This window comes from Emiliania huxleyi, assembly GCF_000372725.1.
Source record: "Emiliania huxleyi CCMP1516 unplaced genomic scaffold EMIHUscaffold_4, whole genome shotgun sequence".
Taxonomy (NCBI): Eukaryota; Haptophyta; order Isochrysidales; family Noelaerhabdaceae; genus Emiliania; species Emiliania huxleyi.
In genome coordinates, this window is record NW_005198966.1 from 520267 (window position 1) to 534927 (window position 14661).

At 68.8% G+C, this 14661-nt stretch overlaps 3 protein-coding genes across 3 annotated transcripts; 2 read left to right on the forward strand and 1 right to left on the reverse strand.

Moving 5' to 3' along the window:
* Window positions 1-198: 198 nt before the first annotated feature.
* On the reverse strand, window positions 199-1228 carry EMIHUDRAFT_95854 (hypothetical protein; the record flags this gene model as incomplete). The annotated part of the gene is made up of 2 exons (XM_005770402.1): window positions 199-808; window positions 921-1228. The coding sequence occupies 2 exons, from the start codon at window positions 1226-1228 to the stop codon at window positions 199-201; spliced, it is 918 nt and encodes a 305-aa protein (XP_005770459.1).
* Window positions 1229-3472: 2244 nt separating this feature from the next.
* Window positions 3473-6809, forward strand: EMIHUDRAFT_196061 (hypothetical protein; the record flags this gene model as incomplete). The annotated part of the gene is made up of 8 exons (XM_005770403.1): window positions 3473-3604; window positions 3900-4175; window positions 4728-4819; window positions 5218-5322; window positions 5724-5769; window positions 6028-6186; window positions 6263-6328; window positions 6444-6809. 8 exons carry the CDS (start codon window positions 3473-3475, stop codon window positions 6807-6809), a joined length of 1242 nt encoding a protein of 413 aa, XP_005770460.1.
* Window positions 6810-10041: 3232 nt separating this feature from the next.
* Window positions 10042-14517, forward strand: EMIHUDRAFT_447914 (hypothetical protein; the record flags this gene model as incomplete). Its single annotated transcript, XM_005770404.1, has 10 exons — window positions 10042-10527; window positions 10627-10723; window positions 11707-11766; window positions 11845-12011; window positions 12097-12180; window positions 12269-12471; window positions 12545-12711; window positions 12792-12999; window positions 13089-13699; window positions 13774-14517. 9 exons carry the CDS (start codon window positions 10042-10044, stop codon window positions 13213-13215), a joined length of 1599 nt encoding a protein of 532 aa, XP_005770461.1. The 3' UTR covers window positions 13216-13699; window positions 13774-14517.
* Between the last annotated feature and the right edge of the window lie 144 nt (window positions 14518-14661).

Below are 14661 nucleotides of genomic sequence, written 5' to 3' on the forward strand. Positions count from 1 at the left end.
CGGGGCGCTCTCGGACACCAAAGGGGGGGAGGGGTGGCGCGGCTGGCGGCCTCAAGGCGCTGCGAGGCCGGCGGGGCGCTGTCGCCCTCGCGCGGCCTCTTTCTCTCTCTGTCTCTCTGTCTCTCTGTGTGTCTCTCCCCCCCCCCCACGACGGCACGCCCGCCGCAGCCGCGCCTTCGTCGCCCCGCCTCCCCCCTCTCACGAGGCTGGCACCGCCGGCGGCAGCCTCGCGTCCGAGGGCCTCCAGCCCTCGGAGCTGCCCTTGGCCTCCGGGGGAGGGAGGTCCTGCGCCTGGTCGCCAGACAGGCGGCGGAGGACGGTGACTGGGCCGGACGAGAGGCGCTGCAGGAAGGCGTTCAGCCGCGCGGTCGTCTCTGGGGACGCGTTCGCGAGCAGCGGCGAGTCGGCGACGGCGCGCACGAGCAGCTCGACTCCGTCGGCAGCCTGGCGGAGGGGCGGAGCGGGCGGGCTGTCTCTTGGGGCGGGCGGCGCATCTCTTGGGGGGCGGGGGGGGGGGGGGCAGGTGGAGCTGTGGTGTGGAGCGAGCGCCTTCTTGGACGAGTACTCGACGGCCGACATGCGCTTCTTGGTGCCCTCGACGCCCTCGGCCACCTTCTTGACGTCTCCCTTGACCTCGGAGACCTCCTCGGCGAGGATGCCAACCTCCTTGGCCACCTCCGTCATCTTGTCCTTGAGCACCTCGATCTTCTCGACCAGCTCCACCTTGAGCTTGTCGAGATTCGCCTCGATCGACGCCTTGAGCTGGTTGAGCCCGGTCTTCATCTGCTCCGCGGAGACCCAGCCGATCCTGGCGGCGGTGGCGGGAGGCGAAGCGGGTAGAGAAGCGAGGGAGGGTGTGCACGGGACGCTGCACTCCAGCTCCCGCCGCGGATGCGCGCCTGTTCCAGCCGTAAATGTACAGCGCGGCGGCGATGCCGGTGAGCGGAACACCGACGAGAAGCATGACGGTGCGCGAGCCAGCGGCGCCTTGAGCGGCAAGCTGACGGTCGAGCGACGCGACGGCTGCGGAGGTGGCTGCCACCGAAGCCGACAGCTGCGCCGCCTCAGCAGAGCGCGCGGTTGCATCGCCCGAGGAGAAGAGCGACTTGAGCAGCGGAATCGGCGCGCCGAGGTCGCTCAGAAACGAGGAGCCAGACGAGCTGTCAGAGGAGGCGTAGGCGGCCGTTCCCGCGCCGCCGAGGCCCAGCAGCCGAAGGCGGGTTCCCATTCTCGAGGTTTGCTTCAAGCGCTCGATGATGCAGTCGCACCCGCGGCGGCCCGAGTGATCACCGAAAGAATTCTGCAACAATGCCGTCTCACAGCAGACACTGGCACCCGGTCCTCCTCCCCCATCCCTCGTTTGGGCTGTCTGTTTTCTTTCTTTCTTTCTTTAGACACTGGCACGAACCAGCACCACAAAAGGCACAGCAGACAACGGCCCCTTATGGGCCGTCGAAGAGGCCGTCATACTCCTCCGGCCTCGCCCCCCCTTCCCAACCCTCCCCTGGCTCAGGCTCCTCATCCTCGCGGCGCGCAGTGCGCACCCCGCCCCGCGAAGACGAACCCTTCCGCCGGCGTGCCTCGCGGGACTGCCGCCCGCTGCCGCCGCCCTTCCCCCCCTCCGCCGCCCGCGCCTTCTCCGCCGCCCGTGCGGCCTCCTCCACCTCCCCTCCGCCGCTAACAGCGCCTCCCTCCGCGTGACCCCTATGGGCTTGTATCGCGCGCCTTGCGGGGGGGGCGCGGAAAAGAGGAACCTCTTCGCGTCATCGCCATGGTGCTGCAAGCAGCGCCGGGCGACGACGACTTACCGCCTCCCGGTCCCCCTCGGCACACCTCCGCTGCTCAATGTTTGACGACTCGAACCCGTGAAGCTTCCCCGCGCGCCGGTTACCCCGCACACGGGTCAGCCTGCCAGCCACAAATCCACGCAAGCGTGGTCCGCGCGCATGGCATACAGGCGTCCGCCAGACAGCGCAGAGGCTAGGCGACCGGGGAAGGACTAGCTCAAGGGCAACACAGCGTCACCAGCCGTTGGCGCGCAGAACGAGTCAGCGGCCCCCGGTTGGGACGAGTGCGCGACGCGGACGAACCGCTCAATGTGGCCGGCAGCTCGCGCTGCCGGCGGGGTTGGTTGGGGAGAACCGGCACGGGGAAGGCCGGCCTCCCCGGAGGGGTCGCCCCCTGGAGGGGCCCCAAAGGGCCCCCCGGGGGGGCGGGGGCCCCCGCCCCGAGGGGCGGGGGCGGGTCCTTCCGTGTCGCTCCCGTCGTCGGGATTGTCCGTCGGGATGGTGTTGTCCGCCCACTCGGTAGCGTTTGAGCCTCTGTCACCTTGCCTGCCGCGAGCAGCTAGCTCGTCGACGTAGTCGTTCCATTTGAGTTGCCGCTGTGACCCGCCACATGCCTCCACGTCACGGTGTGTTTGGCGCGAAGGCGTCGCCAGAGGGAACGAAGGCGTTCCGCTAGCTGTCTGTTCGTTTTGGGGGTCACCCTCCCCATCATGCACGCCGCCGCGTACTCGCTATCAACACCTTTGGGTGTCACACTGCAATGAATTATAAGAGGGGAAATTGGCGTAAGCGTCTGAAAGCAGTCTTGGGTGGTGCCGAGCTGGATGACCGGCCAATCCATAGGTTTTGGACCTTTTTTCAGTGTATGTAGCTCTTACGTACATTCCTTTTTTGTGTCCAAAAATAATGACTTTTTCAGTGTACGTACTTATAGCTTACTGGGAGAAAAGAGAGAGGGGGGTTGTGTTCTCTAGGCCCCTAAGGGCCCTACGCGCGGCGTGAGAGCTCGGAAGCGAGCTTTGCACGGCGATCGAGGATGGCACGGTTTACCCCCTTCACCGAAGCGATGGAGATGCGTTCCGCGTGGTGTGACACAAATGAGAGGCGGGAGTGGGGAGGGTACGCGGTGCGGTCAACGCCCGAGCGTTGAGCCTTGCGCGCAAGGCGGTTGATCTTTGCAACTGCTCTCTCTCAGTGTATGTAGCTCTTACGTACATTCTTTGTGGTCGCCCCGCAACGGCTCCTCATCCGGTGGCGGTGGCTGAGGTTCCTTCGGTCGCGGCGACAGCGCCGTCGACTCCTTGGTTCGCCGCTCCTGTAGCGCTTTCCGAAGCTGCTCTCGCGGCACTGCAACTGGCGCCGGACGCCGCCGCAGCTGCTGCTGCTGCGGCGGCGGCGGCGGCGCCTTGACCTGGCGTGGCGACGGCACCTTGACCTGGGGGCTGTTTCGACTGCGCGCTTCAGAGTCGCATTCCAGGCCAGCACGGCGCAGCGCCCGCTCGTGTGCTCGCAACATCCTCCCACTTGGGCTCTGATCCACAAGTGCGGGAGACGCGGACACTTCTTGCTGCACGCGTCGACACGTGCTGCTGCTGCCGCCGCCGCCGCCGCCGCCGCTGCCGCCGCCGCCGCCGCCGTGTCGAGTCGGTCGCTGCTGCGGCGACGCGTGCAATGCGCTCGCCGTCATGGTGCAGAGCCGCGTTGCATTTGGCAGTTCGCGAGAAAGGCCGACACAACTCTCGCGAAAGGCGGCGGCCCGTACGACGCGGAGAAATTCTTCTTCGATTCCATTCTTCCTTCCAAAAAGAAACGACACGGTGCACGCTGGCCGAGCCGCTGGCCAGCGGTGGCAGCCCGCTGGCAGGCGGCGGAGTTCGCGAGTAGATGCCACGCAAACAACGCGGCCGGCGGTCCGATGCGCAGCATGCGCGGCAGCATTGGGTGCCGCCACGCTGGTCACCTGCCACTGCTGCCACCGCCGCCACTGCCGCTGTCGCTGCAGCGAGCTCTGATTCAGCGAAGCTCAACATTACCCCGGCAGACGTGCAGTGGCGTCGAGAGCACTGCACGCCGCTTCCGCGCTGGCCGCCTTCGCGGTTCTCGCACGATCAGGACTGGGTAACGCTGGCCGATGGCATGGCCGTTGCCGACGACACTCTCTGGCGGTGGGCGGGCGGCGTGGAGGGCGGGCTTGTCAACCAGCGGACTGGCGGGCACATCAACTACCGAGGCGAGGGCCTCGTGCGCGGCCACGGCGACAAGCCGCCGTTCCGTGCGGCCGCAGCGGGGCGTGGCACCCGGCTGCACCGCGTGCCAATCCGCGCTGACGCCCACCGCCAGGACGCTCCGCCGTGCGAGCGGCCGCCGGCGACGTTTGCGCTGCGCTTTGTCTCGAGCAGCACCTTTCTCGAGGCGCCCTGCGCGCGAGGAGATGCGCCTGCCCCGCCGCCTCCCAGCCCGCCGCCTCCCAGCCCGCCGCCTCCCAGCCCGCCGCCTCCCAGCCCGCCGCCTCCCAGCCCGCCGCCTCCCAGCCCGCCGCCTCCCAGCCCGCCGCCTCCCAGCCCGCCGCCTCCCAGCCCGCCGCCTCCCAGCCCGCCGCCTCCCGACCTGCAGGTTGACGACGGGGACGGGACCGTCGTCGCACGCTCGCGCGAGTGCTCCGACCTGCCGGCCTGCCTCTGGGACCTCGAGCCGCAGGCGCACCAGCACCTCTGCCACCCCTTGCCCTCCTCTCCCTTGCCCTCCTCTCCCTTGCCCTCCTCGCCCCGGCCCTCCTCGCCCCGGCCCTCCTCGCCCCGGCCCTCCTCTCCCCGGCCCTCCTCTCCCCTGCCCTCTGTGCCCTATCCAGCATCCCACACTCGAAGCGCACGTCGCCGCGGCACCGTGCGCGATCGAGTGCCCTCCTCTCCCCCTCATCCGCCCGCCCGCCGCTCCGAGCAGCCGCCGCCCTTCGCCGACTGGCTCGCGGTCCGCTCTCGCCTCACCGGCCTCCTGCTGCGCATGGTCGACGCCTCTCACCCGCCCTTCTCCGGGTGGGAGGGAGTGGCGGCCAAGGCTGCGCTCACCCCACCTGCTGCTCACTGCACCTCCTCACTCCACCTCCGCCTCCGCCTCCCGCCGCACACAGCGGTACACCTCGAGCCCAGCTCGGCCCACGCCCAGCTCTGCTCCTCCGCCCCGCCACCCATCCGCCCCAAGGCCCCCCCCAGCTCTCGCCCTCCCCCCCGCTCCGCAGGCGCGCCAGAAGCGACCGCACCGCCTCGAGACGGAGCGCGCCGCCGCCGCCGCCGCCCTCTCGCCGTCGGGCGAGTGCCCCTTGCGTGAGCCTGCGGCGGCGCCGGCCGGGTGGAGGCCGGCTGCGCCACACACGCGCACACTACTTGCTTCGACGCGGGGAGCGCTAAGCTCGACCGAGGCTGGCCGCGAGTAGGTACAACTGCTCCGCGTACTCGGCGCAGCTGCGCGAGGCGCTTCTCCCGTGGAGCAGCGGCGGCCTCTCTCCGACGGCCATCGACATGGTCTTTTGGAACGAGATGTACCCCCCCGCAAACAAGGCGACCAGCCGCGGCGCCCCCCCAGCGCCACCCCAGCGCCACCCCTGCCCGCCGCACGCGCCTGCCCGCCACTTCACCTCGCCGGCCAGCTCCGCCCGTCTCGAGTCCGACCCTCCCCCCCGACAGGCGGAGCAGCCGTCGCTGCACCTCTCCCTCGCGGCGGGCGAGCTCACCTACGCGTGGCAGCCTGATTAATTAATTAATTAATTACGAAATTAATTAATTAGTTAGGCGAGCTCACCTACGCGTGGCAGCCTGCGGACGGCCTGCCCGGGGCGGCGCCGCCCCGCAACTCCTCCGACGCCGCCGCGCTGCGAGGGCTGCGCCGCGCGTCCGCCCTCGTCGCTCTGCCGCCCGTCGAGGTGGTGGCGCACTCGAGCAGGCTGCCAAAGGTGCCGGCGCAGAACCCGGAGCCGGTCCTCTCCCCGGTCGCCGACGCCGCGCATTCCGACGTCGTCGCGCCGGCGCCGTGGGCGTGGGAGGCGGCGGCCGGGCTGCCGCGCGCCGCGCCGTGCCCCGCCGCGGGAGGGAGCAGAGGCGGCGGCGGCGGCGGGCGCGGCGGCGGCGGCGGGCGCGGCGGCGGCGGCGGGCGCGGCGGCGGCGGCGGGCGCGGCGGCGGCGGCGGGCGCGGCGGCGGGCGCGGGCGTGGGATCGGAGCCGGCGGGCGGCCGCCGCTGCTGCTCGAGGCGCGGTGCGAGGGGCCCGAGGATGGGTTCCGCGGCCCGCTGTGGCGCTGGTACGCGCCGCACGTGGCTGCGGTCCTCGCGGCGCGCCACCCGCGCCTGATCAAGGCTGTGCTGCGCGGCGCCTGCGTCGGCCCGCGGCTGGAGGGCGGCGGCCAGCCGGTGGCCCAACCACCGCCGCGGGCGGGATCGTGGAGAGGTTCCGCTCACGCCCGCCACTCCCCCTTCCCTCGTGCAGGTCCTCGAGCTTGCGTGGGACCGCCTCGCCGCGCAGTCGCTCGAGGAGGAGCTGGCGCGGTCGGCGGTGCGGAGGGAGGCGCGCGGCAAGGCGGCGATCGGAGGCGCCTCGTCATCGATGTCCTATAATCACGCACACACGCTCTCACAGAACATGTCTTGCAGGCACCTCGCCCGACGAGGTCGACGCGTGCGACTACCCGTGGGTGCTGCTCCTCGACGGCACGGGCCCGCCCCGCGAGCTGCTGCCCTCGCTGCGGCGCGGAGCCACGGTCTTCAAGCAGGCGTCCCCGTACGCCGAGCACTGGTACGCGCGGCTGCGGCCGTGGGAGCACTTTGTGCCCGTGGCGGAGAACCTCGCCGACCTGCCCGCCCGCGTGCGCTGGGCCTCGGACCACCCGGAGGAGGCGGCCGCCATCGGCGCGCGGGGGCGCGCGCTCGCCGAGTCGCTGCACGAGCTCGAGCTCGCTTGCTACTGGTGGCAGCTCCTCACGGCCTTCGCGCCGCTTCAGTCGCACCTCCCTCGCCGGCTGGCGGCGAGAGCGTGAGTTTGCGCGCTGGCGCGGGGGTTGTCCGGCACCGCCCGGATGTGCAACGATACGTAAAAAGTGCCCTTTACGGCTTACGTTCGCGTCCGGACCCATCTCGCTGTGTGGTGTGTGTCCTGCAGGGCACACGTGACCGACACGTCCTCCACGCGGCACGGGGACCGGCCAAAAACGGACACCTGCGCACGTCACAGCAGTGACGGGTGTTGAAGAGGGCGGTTAGGTATAGGAGCTATAGGATGGCGAGCTCTGCGTAGTACACACCTTTTATAGCACGGGTGATGGCGATATCAATATATGAGATGTGTTAATGAAAATGACTGCTTCCTTCGGGTGAGACTCTGTCACGCTGACCGATCCGCGCGTCGCGCCTCGGGCCTCGCTGACTCGCCCCCTCCTCGCCCTCTGTTCTCCGTGCCCGGCATCATGCCATCACCTGCCCACAGAGGGGTCTGCCCACGGAGCTTCGGAGGCACGGTGGCCGGAGCAGCACGCTCTGGCTGGGCGCAGCGGTGAGGCCTGCCGCCTATCGCCGCTGCCTCGCTCACTCCTCCGGCTTCGCCTCTGCCTCCGTGGTAGAGGCGTCGCCTCCCGCCCCGAGCTCCTGGCTGGGGTTCGCCTCCTCCTCGGCCTCGAATCGCGAGAATGCGAAGCGCGTCTCGTACGGCGACGTCACCTTGTACATCGCCGCGCTGCCTGTAACATGCACAGAGCGGCGGTCGGTGCGGGAGCTCGCTGCACCACCCGACGATGCATGCGGCGTCCGCCTTCGATTGCGCCCTCCGCCATCGCGCTGGTCTTGAAACGGCCGGCGTTGCTGCCGGGGTACTTGTCGCGCTTGCCGTCGCGCGGTGTCGTCGCAGAGAAGGACTGACCCACGATGCCTACACGCACATGCTCCGAGAAGGTCTACACAACGCCCTCGGATCGCGACTCTTGGCCGGGGGGACCGTGAGGGAGGGAGCGGGCCGCCGCGTCGCCCTCCGCGTGGATGTTTACATCGAGCTGGTGCTTCGGGCCGGAGACCCAGCCCTCGACGCTCTTGGCGCCGACGGTGAAGGTCCAGCCGCTCACCTTTGGGAGGGGTGGGGGTAGGAGGGGCGGCTCTGTACTTGCGTTCACGTGGGAGATTATCGCTGGCCGGGAGAGCGGCCGCCTCGAACTTGGCAGACGAGTAGTGCGGCTTGATGGAGAGCTCCTCGCAGCGTCGCAGCGTCGTCCCAAGCCCGAAGGAGAAGGCGTGGCCGCCGCAGGATCCGGTGATGAAGTCGAGGCCCGTGTTGAACTCGGTGAGCCGCGAGGAGAGGAAGGAGGCGTTGGCCCACTTGCGCTTAATGCCGCCCACGCGTGCGACGACGTGCGCCTAGGCGCGAGCCGCACGGTGACAGGGGTCTCGCCTGGAAGGAGAGGGGACGGGGAGGGGGCCTCGGTGATGAACGACCCGTCAATGGTGGTGCCGGGCCACCAGGGCGGGTTGTAGACGACGTCTTCCCACCGTCTTGACGTTGAGCGCAACGCCAGGCGCGGAGAAGAAGCAGACGATCGTATTGTCCTCGCCGCGGTAGTCGGCGCGGCCACCGTGCGCGTGGAGGTGCGGGTCGCCGGTGGAGCCAATTGGCAGCGGGCCTGGCGATGGGGATGGCGATGGAGAGGGCGTTCCGCAAATCTGGTCCCTAGTATGCTGCTGACAAGTGGAGAGCTCGAGAGCGCGGCCGCGGCCAGCGAGGCGTCGGCCCTCGACGGTGCGGTACGTCGGTGGCGCCAGGGCGCGAGAGTGCGATGCTGGGGAGTCTTGGGTATCTGTAGGCGAGGAGATGCCGCCGACGCTCGTTCGCCTTAGGCGAGCGCCGGCAGCCCAAAATCCTGCCCGAGCTCTTGCTTGAGCGCGTGCACGTCCTCCTTGTTCAGCTTCGCGGCAATGCTCGAGCGTCGCGAGAGGAAGCCGTCGACGATTGCCGCTGCCGTCTCCGCCCCCCGCGCGCCCTCCTGCTGCGCCTTCTCCTCGAGACGACGGTCGCCGGAGCACGCAATCTTGCACGTCCCCGATGATTCGTCGAGGTACGTTCCTTCGCCGCAAGCCCCGATGGGCGGCGACGACGGCGGGGCGGGTGCCGATGGAGGACGGAGAGGATAGTCCCCAGGTAGATCCGACCCGCTGGGGTCTTGGCATTCTGCGTACTTGGTAGGGTTTTGGTCTTCCAAAAACCTGGATACCACCATCGAGCAGTCTTGGCTAAACTCCGTGAAACACCAGCAAGTCTTGAGTGGCAGGGGGGGCGGAGATGGCGGGTAGGCCGAAGTGGTGCTCGGCTCGGATACGTACCGCGGTGTTGTCGTCATCCTTGGCGCACTCGCTGAGGCATTCGTCGTAGGTGGCTAGATCGGTAAGCCCCGCCTGAGAAGTGAAGTCTGGCTTGGTGTCAACCACATAGCAATCCGCGACCGCGAAATTTGTGCATCCGTTGCCAACATCCTCCTCCAACGGGCAGCGAGTGTCGCCGCCAAAGATTGGCTGACCGAGATACGTGTCTCTAGTCATATACTCTGGATCGCCCCCCGCCATGTTCCATACGTGCTCGGCAGCAGTTGAGTAATGATCATAGCCATACACGTCGCTCTTGTACATTTTGCAGTTCTGCGCCAAATAGGGATGGAAGGCGAACCAGTCGCATTCCCCCCTAAAGTTCTCGACCTTACACGACAGCTGACATTTCTCAAAGTTTTCTTCGCGCCTTACGGTGGGGTTATCGCTGTAATAAAGAGGAGGGCCAACGAACGCACGAGCGCACCGGCCGTTGAAGGGGAATTCGCCGTCGGGGAGCGACATAGCAGCGGCGAACTCAGAAGCGCGAACTCCGACGAACTGCGTCGGGGAAATCGCCGTCTCTTTGGCCCACAATGCCTTGCCGTCCTTGCCGCCGGACACGTATCTAGATACTTTAATCCAGTCGGCGAAAAGGACGGCTGCTGTCCGGGGCACCTCCGCTCGAATCCCTGGCTAGGGGTTCGAGGTGGCCCCCACCCTGGGGCCTCCCATCAAAGGGACTGCTGCGGCAGAAGACGCCCAATCTTGCACAAGTGCAAGAACCATACATGGTGTTGATTAGAGCGCGCATCGAGAACCTACTAGTACCTGTGTGTTCGTGTCGTCCATTCTTTGTGCCGGATTCCGCGGAGCGATTTTTTTTCTTCGGGCTACGGCGTCTGTTCAGCGAACACGCAAGGGGCGGTAATGATGAGGTCGAGCTTGGCCTTGAAGTCGAGGAATGTGGACTCCTTTCGCAAGCCGAGCGGGCGGGCGGGCGGCTGCCGCTCTGCCCACGGCGGTGGAGCCGGCATCTTTGAAGTGTGGAGCGTGGCGTCGGACGCGGCGTGCAGGAGCCTGTGCCAGCAGGAGCCGAGCTGCGAGGCGTACGAGTGGGCATCCATCGGCAAGTCGTTCAGGCGGTGCGAGACCCACACGGCGCCGGTCACGCACGTGGTGCCGCTAGACGGCTACACCTGCTGGCAGCGCGTGCGTCGAGCGGCCGCCACTACGCGCCGTGTCCAGCCACCGCCGCCTCCGCTGCCTCCTCCAACGCTGGATCCAAACAGCTGCGCCGTGTGCGGCCACCTGGGCGGCGGCTCGCTCAACTGCTGCGGGCCGGGCGGGTCGTGGGAGGGCCGCTGCGCTCACGACCCGGGCAAGAGCCGGATCAACTACATCGAGGGCTACATCGTCTGCTTGCAGTCGCCGCCGCTGCCGCCGCCGCCGCCGCCGCCTCCGTCGCCGCCGACCCCCGCCTCTCCGCCGCCCTTTCCGCCGGGTGTGGTCCAGGGAGGCTTGGCGCAGCACCACCTGATGCCGCGCTGCCCGTGCCTGTGGGTGCTCCCGGCAGGGCAGCAGCAGGGCGGCTGTCGCTCGGCGGTGGCGCGTGACTCGCGAGGCGGCTTCGAGCTCGCCGTCGGAGTGAGCGACAGCGAGTGCAGAGCGAGGTGCGCGGCGGACCGCGCGTGCACCGCCTACGAGCACTCGGGCATCCACCTCGGCCGCCGCTGCGAGCTGCACCGCACCCTCGTCACACACACCGCGCCCGCCGGAGGCTTCGTCTGCTTCGTCAAGTCAACAGACGGCCTCCTCCCCGCCGCGTCAGTCTTCGCCGCACCGCTGCCGCCGCCGCCGCCCTCCCAGCCCCCCCTGCGCCCTCCCTCGCCGCCTCCCCCGCCGCCGTCGCCCTCGACGCCACCGCCGCCAAACCCACCCACCCCAAAGCCTCCTCCGCAAATGCCCCCCTCCCCGCCCCCTCCATACCTCCCGCCCTACCGCCCACCGCCGTCACCGCCGCCGCCGTTGCTGCCGCCCTCGGCCCCGCCCCCGTCGCCGCCCTCCCTCCCGCCCTTGCCGCCGCCGCCCTCCGCGCCGCCACCGGCCATACCCCTGCCCAGCCTGCCGCCGCTGCCGCCGCTGCCACCCGCGCCTCCGTCCGAGCCGCCGCCCTCGCCGCCGCCGCCGTGGCTGCCGCCGCCGTCCACGCCGCCGCCATCTCCGCCGCCGTCGCCGCCACCGACCCCCCCGAGTCCTCCTCCTCCTCCGCCGCCGCCTACAACGCCGCCAGCGCCGCCGCCGTCGCCGCCGTCGCCGCCGCCGTCGCCGCCTCCGCCGCGCCGGCCTCCGTCCCCGCCTCCCAACAGCTGCCTCTCGCTCGCCGCGCGCGGCGCAATATTCGCGGGCCCGCTGGAGACGATTGAGGTCCACGACCCTTCCCTCGGCACCTCTGGTGAGGTCAAGCTGAGAGGCGGCCGAGAGGCGGCCGAGAGGCAGCCGAGGTGCAGCTTGGTTGCAGCCGAGAGAACCCTCAACCACGACTCCCCCCTTGAAGAACCTCGGCTCCATCTCTCTACTGCTCTCGGCTGCTAGGCGGGGTCTGCGTCTGCCCCGACGGCTCTCCCCACTTCGCCGCCGACAACAACGACGGCTGTGCGCGTCCCTCTCTCGCCTGCCTCGGCGCCTCCGAGGTGGCCGCGTGTCTCCATATACAGGTGGCGTGTCCTGTAGGTGCGTCCCTCGCCTGCTTCGGCGCCATCTCGGGCTCGTGCAACACGTCTCCGGGCGCCTGGTCGCACAAGCGAGTCACGTGCGGCGGCTGCAACGCGATGCGCAGGGCGGACTTCCGCGGGGTCGACCTGTCCTACTCCAACTTCGAGGGCGTCGACCTCTCCGAGGCGCGAGGGTCGCCCCCCCTACCTTGCCCCACCACCTCGTATGTGTGTGGAGAAGTTTACCTTTACCTTACCTTACCTCTCCCAGGCGCTGCTCGACGGCGCCGACCTCTCGCACGCGCGCCTCTCGGGCGCCACCGCCAGCGGCGCCTCCTTCGTGGGCGCAAGCCTGGTGGGGAGCCTGCCCCGCGTTTGCACGGCGCCGGCCTTCCCTCGGCCGGCTGATCCTAGGGATGATCTCGGCCGCATCTCGGGCACAGGTGGGAGCGGACCTGTCCGGCGCTGACCTTCGCTCGGCGATCCTCGCGGGCGCGAGGCTGCAGGAGGCGAGGCTGTCGCGCGCCCGGCTCGACAACGCCAACCTGAGCTTCGCAGACTTGCGCCGCGTCTCGATCGACTTCGTCGACGAGGCGGCCAACGCCACCTTCGACGGCGCTAGCATGGAGGGGGCCGTCTTCAAGAAGTGCGCCATCTCGGGCGCTCGAGGTCCGGTGTGGGGGGGGGCGGCTAGTTGACTCGCCTCCCCTGAGCGGCAGGTGCGTCCTCACTCGAGCCTCGTTTGAGGGGGCGAACCTCGAGGGCGCACGCTTCGACGACTCGAGCCTCGTCGGCTGCCGCTTCGGCGCGACGGCGCGTCTCGCGGGCGCCTTCTTCGCAGACAGCCGCCTCGACCTCTCCTCCTTCCGCGGCGCCCTCATGGACGGCGTTTGGATGGACCTGTCGCAGGGACGATCCTCCTTCCGCGACGGCCCAGCTCACCTTTCCGTATGAGTGGCTCTCTAGGCGTCCAGATGGACAAGACTCGCGCTGTCCGCACCGACTTCAACCGCGCCTCCCTCCGCGGCGCAGAGCTGGTCGGTTGCCAGTTCTCCCGCTCCGACGCCCGCTTCGCCGACTTCACGAGCGCCGACCTGACCGGGGCCGACTTCACGGGGGCCCTGCTCTACCGCGCGGTCTTCCGCAAGGCCGACATCACCGACAGCAGCTTCAGGCGCCCGCCGCACACATGACACGCCAGTGTGTGTAACGTGCAGGGGTGCACGCGCTCCTTGTGTGCCGATCCCTAACTTTGCCTCATAGGCTCGTGAGGTATCACGAGGCGGACTTTGCGGGGGTCATCGGGCTGGCGACGGCAGACTTCATGGACTCGCGGGGGATTCCAAAGGGCATGCCAAAGACGACCACAGTCTCGAGCTGGCGAGGATAGCTTCCACATAGCGCGCAGGCTCCACAGGCAGCGCGCACCCAATCAATACCGCGCATTGACATGTGCGGTGTTCGGTCTCACGCCCATTTTTCATGCACTCATGCACAATAAAAAGTGCTACACCCTACAGCTACACGGCTCACGCGTCACGGCTCACGTCGTCACTGTGTGCACATACAAGATACGTACATACCGTATAAACTAATACTGGCACACCTGCCCCCGGCCCGGCTGCCGGGTGCCGCGCACGCCGCACGCCGCACGGCCACGTGCAGCCTGCACATCGTCGTCCCCCACTCTTTCTCTACACTACATTAACGTTGGACAAATCACCGTCACTCGTTAGTGACGATGGCTGCGACCGCGGCGTGGACGGCGTCCTCGAGCTCGTTAGTCAGCTCACACCCCTCGAGGTCGCCCTCGAGGTCGACGGCCCCCGTCGCCGAGTTGGAGCGGCGGAGCTTCACCTCCTGCAGCGAGGCGCCTGCAAGAGAGCCAGGGGGAAATCAGCCCGGCAGTGCTGTGCACGACGGGGCACGGGGGGCATGGACCGGCCACCTCGGGGAGTGGGGGAGGAGGAGTCGTCGATGGAGTCGTCGATGGAGGAGAAGCAGCCGGGCAGCGGAGTGGGTAGCCCCTTTGACGCGCGGCGGATCATCCTCCGGACGGAGGCGTTGTCGTGCTCGAGTGCGATGAAGGAGATGGAGTCGTCCGAGGCGCAGGTCGTCCTCGAGGCGTTCGACACCTCGGAGCCGCCGGAGCGGAAGAGGAAGGAGGGAGACGCGGCGCGGCGCGGCGACGGAGTGCTAGGTGTGGTGGGCTGGCGCGGGCTTCCCAGGCCGATGCTCGACGAGCGGCGCGGGCTGCCGGCTGAGCCCATGCTAGAGCGACGGCGCATGACCTCGTCGCCACCTCGAGCCAGGAGCAGGGCCACCATGTCCTCGCCGGACTCCTCGAGCTCGGCGGCCATGTGAATCGGCGTCATGCGGTAGACGTCCGGAAGGCCAATCTCTCTGCACGGAGTCTGCCTCGTAAGGACTTCGACGGCTTGCAAATGCCCGTGAGAGACAGCGACATGCAGGGCCGTCTGCCCGTCCGAGTCTACCGCATCCGCTCGCGCGCCCGTGGAAAGCAGAAACGCCAGCTGAGCTGACTCGCCGCGCTCCGCCGCCTCGTGCAACGGCGTGGAGCCCAGATGAAGAGCGTCGCCGCGCTCCGCCGCCTCATGCCCAGCCTCGTGAGGCGGCGTGATGGCAGCCTCGGCGAGCGGCGCAAGACGAGAGGCGCTTGCCATCGATGAGGTGCTCGGGTATATACAAAACGCCGTCAAAAACCATGAATGACCCGGTTTGCTGAATCCGACCAGCGCTCTACGCTCGTCGGTGGCGGCTTCCCTCAACCTGCGCCGCGCTCGGCGAACCTCGACAGCGCCTTCGGAGAGAGATT